The 14943-nt window shown below is 38.8% G+C and overlaps 1 protein-coding gene across 1 annotated transcript in view; it reads right to left on the reverse strand.

Moving 5' to 3' along the window:
• LOC115065366 (ran-binding protein 17-like) overlaps window positions 1–14943 on the reverse strand; it is a 110149-nt gene that overhangs the window by 28856 nt on the left and 66350 nt on the right. The window contains exon 14 of the mRNA XM_029546254.1: window positions 6578–6713. Coding sequence (XP_029402114.1) covers window positions 6578–6713 — 136 coding nt within the window. The remainder of the gene's footprint in view (window positions 1–6577; window positions 6714–14943) is intronic.

Here is a 14943-nt window from a genome sequence, read left to right on the forward strand (position 1 = left end):
CTCCAAAGTGCTGGGATTGGACACATATGTCACCACTACCCAGCAACAATATTTTTTAGTTTTCAGATTATAAACTTTATACTTCTTTTGCTACATATAATTTAAAGTATTAGATTAGTGTTGGTATTATTTTAAAATCAGAGATTTCTCTTTTTTGGTTTGTTTTGGTTGGTTCAAACAAATTGAATAGTTTGGGTCCCTCCCTCCCTCCCTCCCAACTTATTCATCATCATCGTCATCTTCATCTTTGTCTTCCTCTTTCTCCTCTTCCTCATCCTCTTCATCCTCATCATCTTCCTCTTCCTTCTTTTTCTTGCTCTTTTCAGCCTTGACCACCCCCTTTTCCGCTGCATCAGGTTTTCNTTTAGCTCTGTAGGCAGCAATATCCTTCTCGTACTTCTCCTTCAGCTTGGCAACCTTCTTCTCATTGGGTTGCTTGTCATCCGCTGCAGTGTTGTTTCACAGCTCTCCTAGTTTCTTTGCAACATCACCAATGGATAAGCCAGGATGCTCTCTTTTGATTTTGGGGCGGTACTCAGAACAGAACAAGAAGAAGGCCAAAGGAGGCCTTTTGGGTGCATTGGGGTCCTTGAACTTCTTTTTGGTCTCCCCTTTTGTGGGGATGTAGGTTTTCATTTCTCTTTCATAACGAGCATTGTCAGCCTTTGCCATATCGTCAAATTTCCCCTTTTCTTTAGCAGACATGGTCTTCCACCTCTCTGAGCACTTCTTGGAGAACTCTGAGAAGTTGACAGAAGCATCCGGGTGCTGCTTCTTGCGCTCCTCCCGGCAGGTTTGCACAAAGAATGCACATGAGGACATTTTGCCTCTCGGCTTCTTAGGATCTCCTTTGCCCATGTTTAGTTGATTTTTCCTCCACAAGGCACAGAGTCGCCCAGTGTCCTTCCGGTTCTCGCTTGCCCTGGCACTGTCTCTATGGAGCTCAATGTACTGCAGTGGCTCCTGGTTTTGAATTTTATTGATAATGAGGCACACAGATTTATTTATTACACTAGAATGGTAGGAACATTAACATATTACTGTGACATTATATTCTCATTTTTTCTTGTTGACAAGATGTACTATTTCTAGTTTTTCAATTTTGTAGTAAATATTCTTCTTATCTCTTAGAATTTAAAAAATAACATGTCTCTAGCTTTGTTAGATTGTTCAGTTGTCCTCATAAGTGTTAGAACAATTATTTTCATATCCCAGCAAGTTAGATATGTTTTATCATTCCTGTCATTCCTATTGTTCCTTTTGTAGGCTTGATATTTTGGCAGTCTATGGGAAGCGTGTTCTCTCTCTCTCTCTCTCTCTCTCTCTCTCTCTCTCTCTCTCTCTCTCNTCTCTCTCTCTCTCTCTCTCTCTCTCTCTCTCTCTCTCTCTCTCTCTCACACACACACACACACACACACACACACACACAAGCTTGAAATTCTTTAGTGGTTATCCTTGTTTACATGATGAATTTCTCCAGTAGTCAAACTTTGTCCATTTCACAGTGTTTTCTTTGGACAGTTGATTTCCCTCTATGACATGTTTTGTACTGGAAATGTTGCTATTTCTTTTTTTCTTGCATATTTATATTCAATATGAAGTAACTGCTATTAGGTGTCTACTATGTATTAAGGCCAGGTATATGAAGGAAATTCAGATGATCTCTTCAGTAAATTGTGTGTGTGTGTGTGTGTGTACAAGTCCATATCTGTGTATATATGCATGCTGTGGAAGCCAGAGGGCCACCTCAGATGTCATTCCTCGTTTGCCACCCACCTTGTTTTTGGAGACAAGGTCTGTTACTTACCCTGGAACTCACTGATTAGTTTAGATCGGCTTGCCAAGGAGGCCCAGGTATTATCCTGGCTCCACCTCTCCAGTGCTAGGAGTACATATCAGTGCACACCTTGTGGGTTCTGGGGATTGAAGTCAGGTCCTCATGATTGTGAGGCACTTTACTGAGTCAGCTGTATTCTCAGTTCCTCAGTATGTTTTGATTTGAAAGGGAGTACAGGAAAGTAAAATAATTATAATACATACATTTATGAATTCAAGTAGAACATAAACAATAAACTTTCTTTTATATAGTTAGAACTACTGTAGAGTTCAACATGAAGACACAATAACACACTCAGTAATAAAACAAAAAAATTTGAATACCACTACAAACTAGCTATGCCAGAAGACATCTATAGTATATTCCACTTCTAAATACCAGCATACATATTCTTAAGTGCCTACACCATATACTATACCATTAAACAACAACAACAAAATCCTCAATACATTTGAAGGGACTTGAATATGCAAAATATATTCAAGCAAAAAGGACGTTATTTTTGTTGATAAGGTTCAAACTCATAGCCCTGGTGGGTTTCAGTCATCATAGAGAAATCTAAAAATACTTTCAGATCAATAAAAATGAAAACACAACATAAAATAAGGTGTATAAAAAATACTATTAAAGAAGTAATGAAGGCCAACTTAAAGCTATAAATACCTACATTAAAGAGATGAAGTTATGAATGATTGTACACCTTTAATCTCAGTGATTGAGAGGCAGAGCCAAGGGGAACCAAGAAGACATCTATGATTCCAGACAAGCCTGTTCTACATAGCAAGTTCCAGATCTGTCTAGGCTACATGGTGAGACCGGGTTTCAGTCAATGATCAATCACTCAGTCACTCAATCAATGGAATAAGTAAAAAAAAACAGGATATGGTGGTGAATGTAATCGTGGTTGTGAGGAGTTCCAAAACCTTGCTAAGAAAAGGAAAAAGAGCTCAAATCAGCCTCCCTATCACACGAGGAAACATGGGAAAGAAGGGAAATCAGAAGAGGAAAGGAAGTAATAAAGACAGATAGAAATTAAGTGAATGTTGATTTTAAAACAAGGGTAAAGTATTCAAAGCCCCAAATAGTAGTTGTAATAATAATGACAGTTGTTTTTTAGGAATATCAAACTTTAAGGCAGTTTGGCAAAAGAAAAAGGAGGTGAACACTAAGATGAAGAATGAAATAGTTGCTATTTTGCCAACTTTAGAGTTATAGTGAATACTGTGAACAGCTGATTACAAATGTTCCTTAAAGACGAATGCCTGGAGGAACTCATTAAGGTACAGAACCTTGAATAGACATGGAATAACAACTCATGAGGTTGTTCATAATCAAAGGCTGCCTACAAAGAGTGCAGATTAACATAGTCCCCTAGTTAATTCTAACAAATAGTAGACAATCAAAGTAACTGGAAAAGAATAATCTTTTAAATGCTCATATTCCTATATGAATATGGACAAATACTAAAATTAAAAATCAGGCAAAAGAACTGAACACCATATAAAGCCAAGTGTAAGAGTTCAGTGATACTGTTTAGACTTGATGTAGATATTGGCCAGGGAAAGTGACCAAATGAAATCAAAGGTATGTAATCTACAAAGAAGAAACGGGAACTGTCCCTGTTAGCAAATAACATGTCCTTACATATGGAAAAAAATCATAAGGACCTACTGGAAGTAATTACACCAGTAAGTGTGCAGTATATAATAATATCACTAACTACACAAGAGAGTATTCAAAAATATTTGGTCCCAGCATGGTGTGGTTTATGCCTATAATTCCATCATTTAGGATTTTAAGATAGGAAGTCTATAAATTTGAGGCTAGCTTGGACTTCAAAGCAAATTCTGTGTTGACCTGACCTATCCAGCAAAACACTGCCTCAAATGGAAAGAAAGAGAGGAAGGGAGGGAGGGAGGGAGGGAGGGACCCAAACTATTCAATTTGTTTGAACCAACCAAAACAAACCAAAAAAGAGAAATCTCTGATTTTAAATTCGAGACAGGGTTTCTCTGTATAGCCCTGGCTGTCCTGGAACTCACTTTGTAGACCAGGCTGGCCTCGAACTCAGAAATCCGCCTGCCTCTGCCNGCTGTCCTGGAACTCACTTTGTAGACCAGGCTGGCCTCGAACTCAGAAATCCGCCTGCCTCTGCCTCCCGAGTGCTGGGATTAAAAGCGTGCACCACCACGCCCGGCTTTTTTTTTTTTTTTTTTTTTCTTTTGGTTTTATTTTTTTCATCTTCAGTTGTCTCTGATGCAGTTTATACGAAGATAATTGTTGTTCTGTTAACTGAACACTGTAATTGTAATTGCAAAAAAAAAAAGTGTGGCTGTTTTGTTGACATTCTGAATGCTTCTAAGTAAATACAATTTTTTTAATTAAAAAAATATATTCAAAACCAGGTATTCCCAAAGCAGGCAAGTTACTACAGATCCCAACTGCAAATTAATTTCATATAATCACATTGCATTTTGTGTACAAATACACAGAAACATTAACAAAGAACAGATTCACAGATGACAATAACACAAAACTTACAACTGCTACTTTTGAGCAAATGTGTTTAGAAAAATAACAATGAAACTAGCAACAGTGTCCTACATGTTCAATTTAAAATCTGTAGGTATGAAGCCAAGAAAGCAAAGCACTGAGACCTGATCAAGTGGGACAATACATCCCCTCTCATTTTCATCAAGATTACTGATGGCTGAATGGATAATGGAACATGGTGGAAGAGAAGGGAGGGAGGGACAAAGACTACAATCCAAATCTTTCTTTTCTTTTTTTTTTCTTTTTTTTAAAGATTTATTTATTTATTATATGTTAGTACACTGTAGCTGTCTTCAGACACTCCAGAAGAGGGCATCAGATCTTGCTATGGATGGTTATGAGCCACCATGTGGTTGCTAGGATTTGAACTCCGGACCTTTGGAAGAGCAGTCGGGTTCTCTTACCCACTGAGCCATCTCACCAGCCCCCAAATCTTTCTAAATCAATGAGAAGCAAAGCAAATGCATGGTAGAGGAAGAGGCAGGAGACAAGGGTGGACCTCAGACACTTAGAAAATTAAACCAGCAAAATCAGGGCGCAGAGCAGACACAAGTAATACAACAGAAACATTCTGGGCTCAACGTAATGCTTCCTGAATATTAGAAGGCAAAAAACATTTACAACAGAGATCCTATATGGAAGAGTCTGTTCAGTGTTCCAGAGGAAAGCCACAATATAGCAAAGGCAGTGGCAGGATAAGCTTTCAATAGGCATCCAATCAAATACAGATCTAAAATGCACAAACATTTACTCAAGCATTCAAAGCCCCAGTTTCCATGTTCATAAAATGGAAACTTATCAAAATAACTATTTTCATACTGGTTTTATGAGAATCGATTAGATAATACTTGTCAGCAAAGAATCTAACAGAGACTAACTGTTCACTAAATGATCAATGTGACTTACAGCTTAGTTCATTTTCCACTTACAAGATAGACCTAACACATGTATTTTATGACTCTGGTGAATCCACCTTGGTATGAACTATTATATTATGTTTTATATATTTATAATATTATATTTTACATTTTATGCAAGTTTTTGGAAAACTGTCGAGATCCATATTAGGAAGATTGCTCACTAACCAAATAAAATTTCATATATATTCACGCAAGAAAGTATGAAATTGTATCACTTCATTTACAGGTAAAGAAACTTACCTGAAACTTTATCCTAAAAAAATAAAAAACAACAACAAACAAACCAAAAAACCCCTCAGTCTTTTCTTCTTTTTCGGGAGCCCCCCCCCCCATTTTTTCGGCACTGTGGCTTGAACCCAGGGCCTTATGAATGCTAAGCAAGTGCTTTACCCCACACTATGCTCCTAACCCCAGAAAACATAGTCTGAAAATCAAATAATGGTTTGCAATTAGTAAAAAAACTTCCATAGTATTTGCATATAACCTACACACATCTTCCCCTGACATTTTAAGTCATCTCAAGATTATATACAACATGTACAACGAATGATATAATTTCTACATGTTTTTAAGGAATGTTGACAAGGGAAAAGGTAAAGCATGTTTAATTCAAATGCAATGCTTTCAATGCATGGTTGGCTGAACCCATGGATGCAGAATGCATAAATACAGAAGCATGCGTATACTCCTAAGTATTCCCTTAGGACTCACATAAATACCCTCAATAATCTTTTATTATTATGTCTCTAAATCAATTTATCTAAAACTTGCCAATGCTAACCTTTCAATTATCGCATTACAACTACTCCAACATTACAGTGATTTAGCTGCTGTCTGTTTAGTATATATCTAAATTCGGCTAGTCCACATGACTTAGCATGTAAGAATGTCAAGGATTGACTTAAATATACTGGAAATCACTTAAACAGCCCACCCCTCCACACCTCAGAACTATTAAAACAGTCAATCTTATTTCCAATTGTGAAATGTAAAAGGACATTATCTATTAAGTTGCATTTTACAAATCCAAAGTATTTAGATTACTATCTGAATAAAAATATTATTCCTTTACAGAAAATGATAAATGTACGCTTGAAACAAGTAAATTCATTTTGCATTGTGTTTCAATACCAAATCAACAGATGAATTCAGTTATCAATTGTATGTCTGTGGTAAAGAGTCACAAGATTTATCACTCAACTCCCACCTGCTGTATGTTTATATCCATATTCATTCTCAATAAGGCTTTCTCATAGTAAAAACCTACCTTTGAGGTTCTTTGAAGCTGATCACCAACATATGTTTTACGAAACTGATCCAGGAACCAGAGAACGGCAAGTTCTATTTTCTCATTGGTGCGGTGAGGTAATCTGGTATCCATTAAAGATATAAGCTGAAAAACACTTTCCATGAAAAAAAAAAACAGAAGCTTCAGTATAAATTCTCAGAGGCACAATATATAGGTATTTATTACAAACATATAATCACTCTAAAAACTAAGAAAATACAAAAGCATATCCAGAAAGTTTTAAACCATCTGAAATCCTACCTTTGTAAGTAATACTCAATTGGTCTAGTTTCTTCTGGCCTTTACATATAAATATAAACCTCCTATAGATGAGAATATACGTGTTACTCTATTAAAGGTTATCTATAGATGAGAATATACATATTACTCTATTAAAGGGTATCATATATACATATACATATAAATCTATAATATACAGATATAAAGGCAAATATCCTTATATTTTTAGTAAATGGATATTAAATGTTCTTCATTTTGTATTTATAAATATTTCAAGATCAGACTCAATTCTTCAAAAATTCAGAACCATATCTATTAAGTTCTTAATATAGTCAGTACTCTTAATGAATCACTAAATTTTTACCTAAAATGGACAAAAATATTGAAAAAAAGAATTTTTAAGAAAGTCAAGCTGTGTGTAAACAGAAAACTTGGCCGGGCAGTAGTGGCGCACGCCTTTAATCCCAGCACTTGGGAGGCAGAGGCAGGCGGATTTCTGAGTTCGAGGCCAGCCTGGTCTACAGAGTGAGTTCTAGGACAGCCAGGGCTATACAGAGAAACCCTGTCTCGAAAAAAAAAACAAAAAGAAAAAAGAAAAAAAAAGAGAAAACTTGACCGGAGGCTGAACCTGGGTCTTTATAGGATTCTACAATTTATATTCCTCTTTTTGCATTTTAAAATGAAATTTTAAATTTGCATTTTGCATTTTGAAACACTAAGTTGTCCAAGCTGGTTTGAATTCATTCTGTAGCCCAGGCAGGCCTGGAAATTGTGATCTTCCTGAGTAGCTGGGATTACAGACAAGCAATAATAGGATACTTCAACCATATTCAATATTCAACAACTATTTATTATTATTTGTAACAAATGATAAATTTTCAATTTAATACTATGAAAACTATTATTATTAGCAAATCATAAGCTAAGAATTTTTCTTAACTTTTATTTCTATAGAATATGTAATTCTCAGCCTTGCATTTTCATTGAAGGCATCCTTCAACATTTTTATGAGATTTTCTTAGAAGGTGATTGCTAAGTACCTTGCATTAACAAAATCAATACATTGTAGCTGGGCTGCCTTATCTGGCCTCAATAGGAGAGGAAGCATCTAGAAGCACCTAGCTTTGCAGAAATTTGAAGTTCCAGGGTTGGGAGATACACAGGGGGCCCCCATCCATTCAGAGAAGGGGATGGGTAAGAAGGGAAGGACTGTGGGAGGGGTGACTGGGAGGAGGCCAGTGAGCAGGATGTAAAGTGAATAAATTTTTTAAAAAATTAAATTAAAAAAAAAAGAAAGAAGAAAAAGTGGGAGAGGGGGAACAGGAAAGATCAGGTGTGGGAAATACAGAGGGGGAGAGAAATGTAAGAGAAAAGTAGGGTCAGTGGGGAATTGGGGGCATCTCTGGGACAAGCTAGAGCCCCAGGATGATACAAACTCCCAGGAATCTATGAGGGTGACCCCTAGCTAAGACTCCTAGCAACGGGGTATATGCAATCTGAAGCAACCCATCCACTATAACTAGACAAGACTTCCAATGGAGGAATTGGGACGCCAACCCATGCACAAAATCTTTGACCAAAATTTTGTCCTGCCTACAAGATGTGCAGGGGTAAAGATGGAGCAGAAATTGAGGGAAGGGACAACCAAAGACTGGCCCAACTTAAGACGCAAGCCCCGAGAGCACACCCCTGACACTATTAATGGCATTCTGCTATACTTGCAGACAGGAGACTAGAATAACTGACATCAGAGAGGCTTCANCCAGCAATTGATGGAAACAGATTCAGAGTCCCACTGCCAAACAGTAGGTGGAACTCAGGGAATCCTGAGGAAGAGGGGGAGGAAGGATTGAAGGAGGCAGAGAGGTCTTGGTCTTCATGTGGGACCCATAACAAAATGGAGCAGGGGCTTTCTCTGACTCTGCTGCCTGCCTTTGGACCCCCTTTCCCTCATTTGAACTATCTTATCCAATAGGAGAAGATGCACCTAGTCCACCTGCAACACTGATAGGCCAAGGTGGGTTGATAATCATGGGAGGCCTCCTCTTCTCTGAGGAGAAAGGGACGGGAGATGGAGGACGGAAGGTAAGAGGGTGTACTGGGGGAGAGGAGGGAGGGGAAGCTATAATCAGGATGTAAAGTAAATAAATTAATAAAGAAATGAAAAAAAAATACAGACTTTAGCTTGGAAGAGAACTGTGTTCCAAAAGTGTTATCAGTAGGGACACCCTACCAATAACTTCAAATGGGCAAATGGACAGCCTCCAATGACTGTATAAAACCATAATATATCATCATATTTTAACTAATATAAAACTTTTTAGAAAACTAGGAGAAAAGACTATATACTCTGTAAACAATTTCCTAACATCAATGAGGAGAAAAGGACAAAACTAAGAGAGGAAAGCAGGAAGCATTTCCACTAAAAGATGCTAACCCGGGGAGACTGCCAAAGAGGAACGGGACAACAAGCATGCTGGGAAGAGCAGCTGCCTGCCTGCTCTGTGTGCCAGTGTATTCCTTACGCCCTAAACTTCCTCAATCTGGGGAAGCCCTTTCCGTGTAGCCAAGTGGACTATAGTCACTGTGACTGACTACAGAGGACCCTTAGGAGAAGACACTGTTGCGTCCCCGGAAAGCTACTCTGACACCTGCCACCTGGCTCTCTTGAATTTGAGTGTGCTGACCACAGCATCAGGCTCAAGCAGGCAGAGTGGGTCTGCAGGACAGCTCGCCAGCAGCACCAGATAATGCCAGTAACACAGAATCTCATGGAGCTCTAAGAACATCATAGGAGAGATATACAAGGAAGAGGTACAAAGCACAGACAACTGGAGTTTAGGACAAGTGGTGAGTGCAGATCTGTAAGGAGGAAATGCAACATCAAGAAGAAATGCTGCAGTGACAGTGGGACAAATTTAATGAAACCTCTGATCCATGAGATAAAGACATATAGTTTGGACATGTAACTATGGGAGGTGCTACATGCAAGTCTTACTCACTCTAGAATCCACCATTATAATGCCAGGTAAGAACCTTGGGATTTGATGTCACCAACGGAACAAACGCCAATATTGCAGCAATGGAAGGAATGGGGGGGGGCAGTAGGTGGACTCCTCCTGCACTGGAACATGCAGCTCAAACATCAATAATAAAGCTATAGTGACTAGTTTCTCAGAGCCCTTAAAAGACTTTGAGGAATTAAACACAACTGTACTGCCCTAGGAAGTATACAGGAAGCAAAGGGAAGAGTCGGACTTAACAGTGTGGCCGCTGGGTGTCTGGTTAGAATACTCTGGAGGAGGGCGCATCTCTACAGTCTTAAGTGGGAGTAAGGAGCTGAGAACCCAGAGCAAAATAGGTTCAGTTCATGGCATTACTCTTGATCATTTTTCGTCTATCATACTTTTTACTTTCTTATACTCCTCAATCCCAGAGATACCACACATACCACAAAAACTTAAACATTTCCTAATGACACAGACATCTTCTTCCATTTACTTGGACACTGATTTAGGCACTGAGCAATCAAACCAGAAGCCAGAGGCTGTCATTAGACTCAGCTGAGAAACTGAGCCACAAACATTCTGGATTTCTTGCTCTGTTTTGTTTTATCCTTTGCTCAGGTTTATAAATGAGAGCAAAAACACCATGAGAACTGATTTGAAGTTTATAAACAATGTATCACTAAGATGAGTTAAAAACCAGAAATCCAAACAGTAAGAGCTGACAAACATTGCCTCTTCTTTTCTCAACTATTTCCCATCATTCTTAATTCTCTGAAAAACTGCAATTTATAACATCATAATAAAATATCAGCTCATAAATTCCACTTAACTGTATTTTATAGGGGATGTAGGCTAGTAAAAAGATAAGTCTTCTTTTGAATTAAATATTTTATTGTTTAAAGAAAAAATGAATTCTCTTCAAATGAGCAGGTAGATATCGGCTTTCTGTCCGATTATATATTTATTCTGGAAATAGTGCCAGTATATACGTTTTGTAGAATGATGAAAGCTTTTTTAAGGCATTTTTTCTTAGATATTTTCTTCATTTACATTTCAAATGCTATCCCCGAAGCCCCCATACTATCCCCCCACCCTGCTCCCCAACCCACCCACTCCCGTGATGAAAACTTTTAAAATATCAAACTAACAAAAACCGAAACACCCAATTCTACCTCACACAATATACAATATTGGTTAAAAGAAGACACAGGTGCATATTTTTTTCATGTGCTTAAAAATTACATAAGCATTTAATAAAGGCCCTACCCAGTTAATACTCACATTTTCAAGTAACTTAATTTGGTATAAGAAATAATAAGTCTTGGTAAAACTAAGACTATTTTTATATATTTAGGTTAAAAGTTTTATCTTTTAGATTTTTTAATTAAAATATAATTACAGGTTCAAATTTTATTAAAAAGATGATACACAGAATGAAAGGATATGCAATGAAAAAATTCTATTCACAATTACAATATATTATCAAAACTTTAGGAATACATTTAAGGATAGTGAGATGCCTAGTGGGGTAAGAGTAGTTGGCATGCAAGAAAGAAGACTAGAGTTCAAATCCCCAGCAAATACATAAAAGCCAGGAAAGGACACATGTGCCTGCTAACCTCAGAGCTGTGGGGCAAAGACTGCCAGATCTCAGAGGCTGTGGGTCAGCAGTGAACAGCAGTGGGTCTCAGGCTTGAGGAGGGACTGTCTCAAAAGCAAGATGGAATAGAGTAGAACACTGCCAACATCCTTCTCTGGTCTGACAAGTTTGCACACTTGCACACACATATGCCCAATATGCCCATATGCACCAACCCCAACCCAAACACACACACACATACACACACACACACTGTTACTGTAACAACAGAATTCTTTTCTTAATTAATTAATTTGGTTGTTTGGTTGCTTGTTTGGTTGTTTGGTTGGTTTTTTGAGAGAGGGTTCCTCTGTGTAGTCTTGGCTGTCCTGGAAGTCACTCTGTAGACCAGGCTGGCCTATAACTCAGAAATCCACCTGCCTCTGCCGCCCAAGTACTGGGATTAAAGGCATGCGCCACCACGCCCGGCATAACAACAGATTTCTGGATCAATGCAAACATAAGAAAAATTTGTCAAAGACATTAGGAATTCTGTGTAAGATATGTGGCATTACACGCCATTACAAGATAGAGTTGGCCTTAATTAACAATTTGAATGTAAAATATTAAAAAACTTAAATATAAACTTAATTATTAGTAGTCTTAAAAAATAATCACAAAAGAAAAGTAGGGTAGGGATCAAAGAGATGACTTAGTAAACAAAGAGCTTGTTGTACAAATAGCAGCACTGGATTTGGAATCCAAAGAATCCACAAAACAAGGTGGTAAGGTGCAGTGACCAGCTGCCATCCACACACACAGGATGCAGAAACAGGACGAACCTGTGGCAAACTGGCTATCTTGATAGCTAAACATTGGTGACAGATTTTGCTGCAGTAAATAACTAGAGAGTGATAGAGTACCTAATGTCAAATTTTAAGCCTCCCCAAGCACTTGCACATGCACCCACACATGTGCATCCACCCAGACAAATGAGCACACACACAATCCACATACTAAAGTGCAAAAACAAGTAGTTGATACATATAAATATCAGGAATAAAAAATAAAATTAAAAACTGGAAAGAAAAATTCTGAAAGGCATATAGAACCAAAGAAATACAAATTAACACAAGCCATTTGTTACATTACCTTATCAATAATAATAATCCTATTATATAGTGTTCAACAGAAGAGAAATGGCGACACCCACAGGCTTTCGGTTTAAAACGAAGATAAATCGGAACATTGAGATGTCATATATATTTAAGACACAAAGTATTTAAGCCTTTTAGATTTTGGAATATTTGTGTTGGAATTCAATTTCAGATTTGAAAGAACTGTGTATTTGCCTAAAAAACTCATGATGCCCTCCTTCTTAACAGCTGAGTAGTATTCCATTGTGTAGATGAACTACATTTTCTGTATCCATTTTCCCATTATAGGACATCTGGGTTGTTTCCAATTTCTGGCTATCACAAATAAGGCCACTATCAACATAGTAGAACATGTGCCCCTGTGACATGGTGGGGCATCTTTTGGGTATATGCCCAAGAGTGGTATACCTGGGTCTTCAGGTATGTTCCAACTTTCTGAGGAACTGCCAGGTGGATTTCCAGAGTATTTGTAACAGCTTGCAATCCCACCAGCAATGGAGGAGTGTTCCTCTTTCTCCACAGCCTCGCCAGCACGTGCTGCCACCTAAGCTTTTGACCTTGGCCATTCTGATTGGTGTGAGGTAGAATCTCAGGGTTGTTTTAATTTGCATTTCCCTGATCACTAAGTACTCTGAACATTTCTTTAAGTGTTTCTCAGACCTTCAAGATTCTTCTGCTGTGAATTCTCTGTTTAATTCTATACCCCATTTTTTGATTGGGTTTTTTGTTTTTTTGGTGATTAGTTTCTTGAGTTCTTTATATATTTTGGATACTAGACCTCTATCTGATGTGGGATTAGTAAAGATTTTTTTTTTGGTGTGGGTTGCCAGTTTTGCAGGTAAATGGATGGAGCTAGAAAATATCATCCTGAGTGAGGTAACTCAGACCCAAAAGGACATGCATGGTATGTACTCACTAATAACTGGACATTAGCCAAAAAATGTACAGAATACCCAGGACACAACCCACAGGACTCAAGAAGGTTAACAAGCTGAAGGACCCAAGTAAGGATGCTTCAATCCCACTTAGGAGGGAGAAGAAAGCAGTCACTGAGGGTAGAGGGAGGGAGAGACCTGGGAGGGAAAGGTGACAGGGACGGGAAGGGGGAACCATGATCAGGTACGGGGGGGAGGAGCAAGACTGAAACCCTGAGGCCAGGAGAAAGAATGGAAACAGGCAACCTTGGGAGGTGACAGACCCTCAGGATTCAAAGGGAGGCCCTTAGGAAGCACTCCACAGTGGGGAGGGAGAACTTGTAGAGTCCACCTCCAGTGGAGGGACAGGACATCAAGTGGAGGGATGAGGTTGCCATCCCATAGTCAAAAGCTCTGACCCAGAATTGTTCCTATCTGAAGGAACAAAAATGGAGAAGAGCATGAGAGAAAAGCAGTCCATTGACAGGCCCAAATTGGGATCCAGCTCAAGGGGAGGCCCAGGGCCCTGACACTGTCACTGATGCTGTGTTGTACTCACAAACAGGAGCCTAGCAGGACTGTCCTCTGAGAGACCCAACAAGCAGCTGAGTCAGATGCAGATACTAGCACCCAACCAATGGATGGAAGTTGGGGTCCCCTGTGGTTGAATTGGGGAAAAGCTGGAAGAAGCTGAGGAGGAGGGTAGCCCCATGCGAAGACCAGCAGTCTCAGCTGACCTGAACCTCTGATATCTCTCAGACACTGAGCCACCAAGCAGGCAGCATATAGCAGCTGATATGAGGCCCCTGACACATGTACAACAGAGGACTGCCGGCTCTGTCCTAGGTGAGAAGAGATGTACCTAACCCTCAAGAAACTTGAGGCCCCAGGGAGTGGGGAGGCCTAGTGGTGTGGGTCTCTTGGAGATAGGGGGAAGGGCAAAAGTTATAGGATGGGGTGAAGTCTGGACTGTAAAAGAGGATTAAAGAATAAAAAAAATTATTAAAAAAGTTAATTAAAAAAAAAAAAAAAAGAACTGGCCAGGCATGGTGGCGCACACTTTTAATCCCAGCACTTGGGAGGAAGAGGCAGGCAGATTTCTGAGTTCAAGACCAGCCTGGTCTACAAAGTGAGTTCCAGGACAGCCAGGGCTACACAGAAAAACCCCGTCTTGAAAAAACAAACAAACAAACAAACAAAAAAAAAAAAAACCAACTGTGGGGTTTTTGTGCAGATTAAGGATGCTAAACATGTGTAACTCTTCCAGAAACCAATTGATGAAACTTACTGTGATTCTTTAAAATGCTACAGAAACTGATAATCTTTAAGAAATTAACTCTAGAATTCACTTAATATGCACTCACTGATAAGTGGATATTAGCCCAGAAACTTAGAATACCCAAGATACAATTTGCAAAACACAAGAAAACCAAGAAGGAAGACCAAC

Source organism: Mus pahari, chromosome 14 (genome assembly GCF_900095145.1).
Source record: "Mus pahari chromosome 14, PAHARI_EIJ_v1.1, whole genome shotgun sequence".
Lineage (NCBI taxonomy): Eukaryota > Metazoa > Chordata > Mammalia > Rodentia > Muridae > Mus > Mus pahari.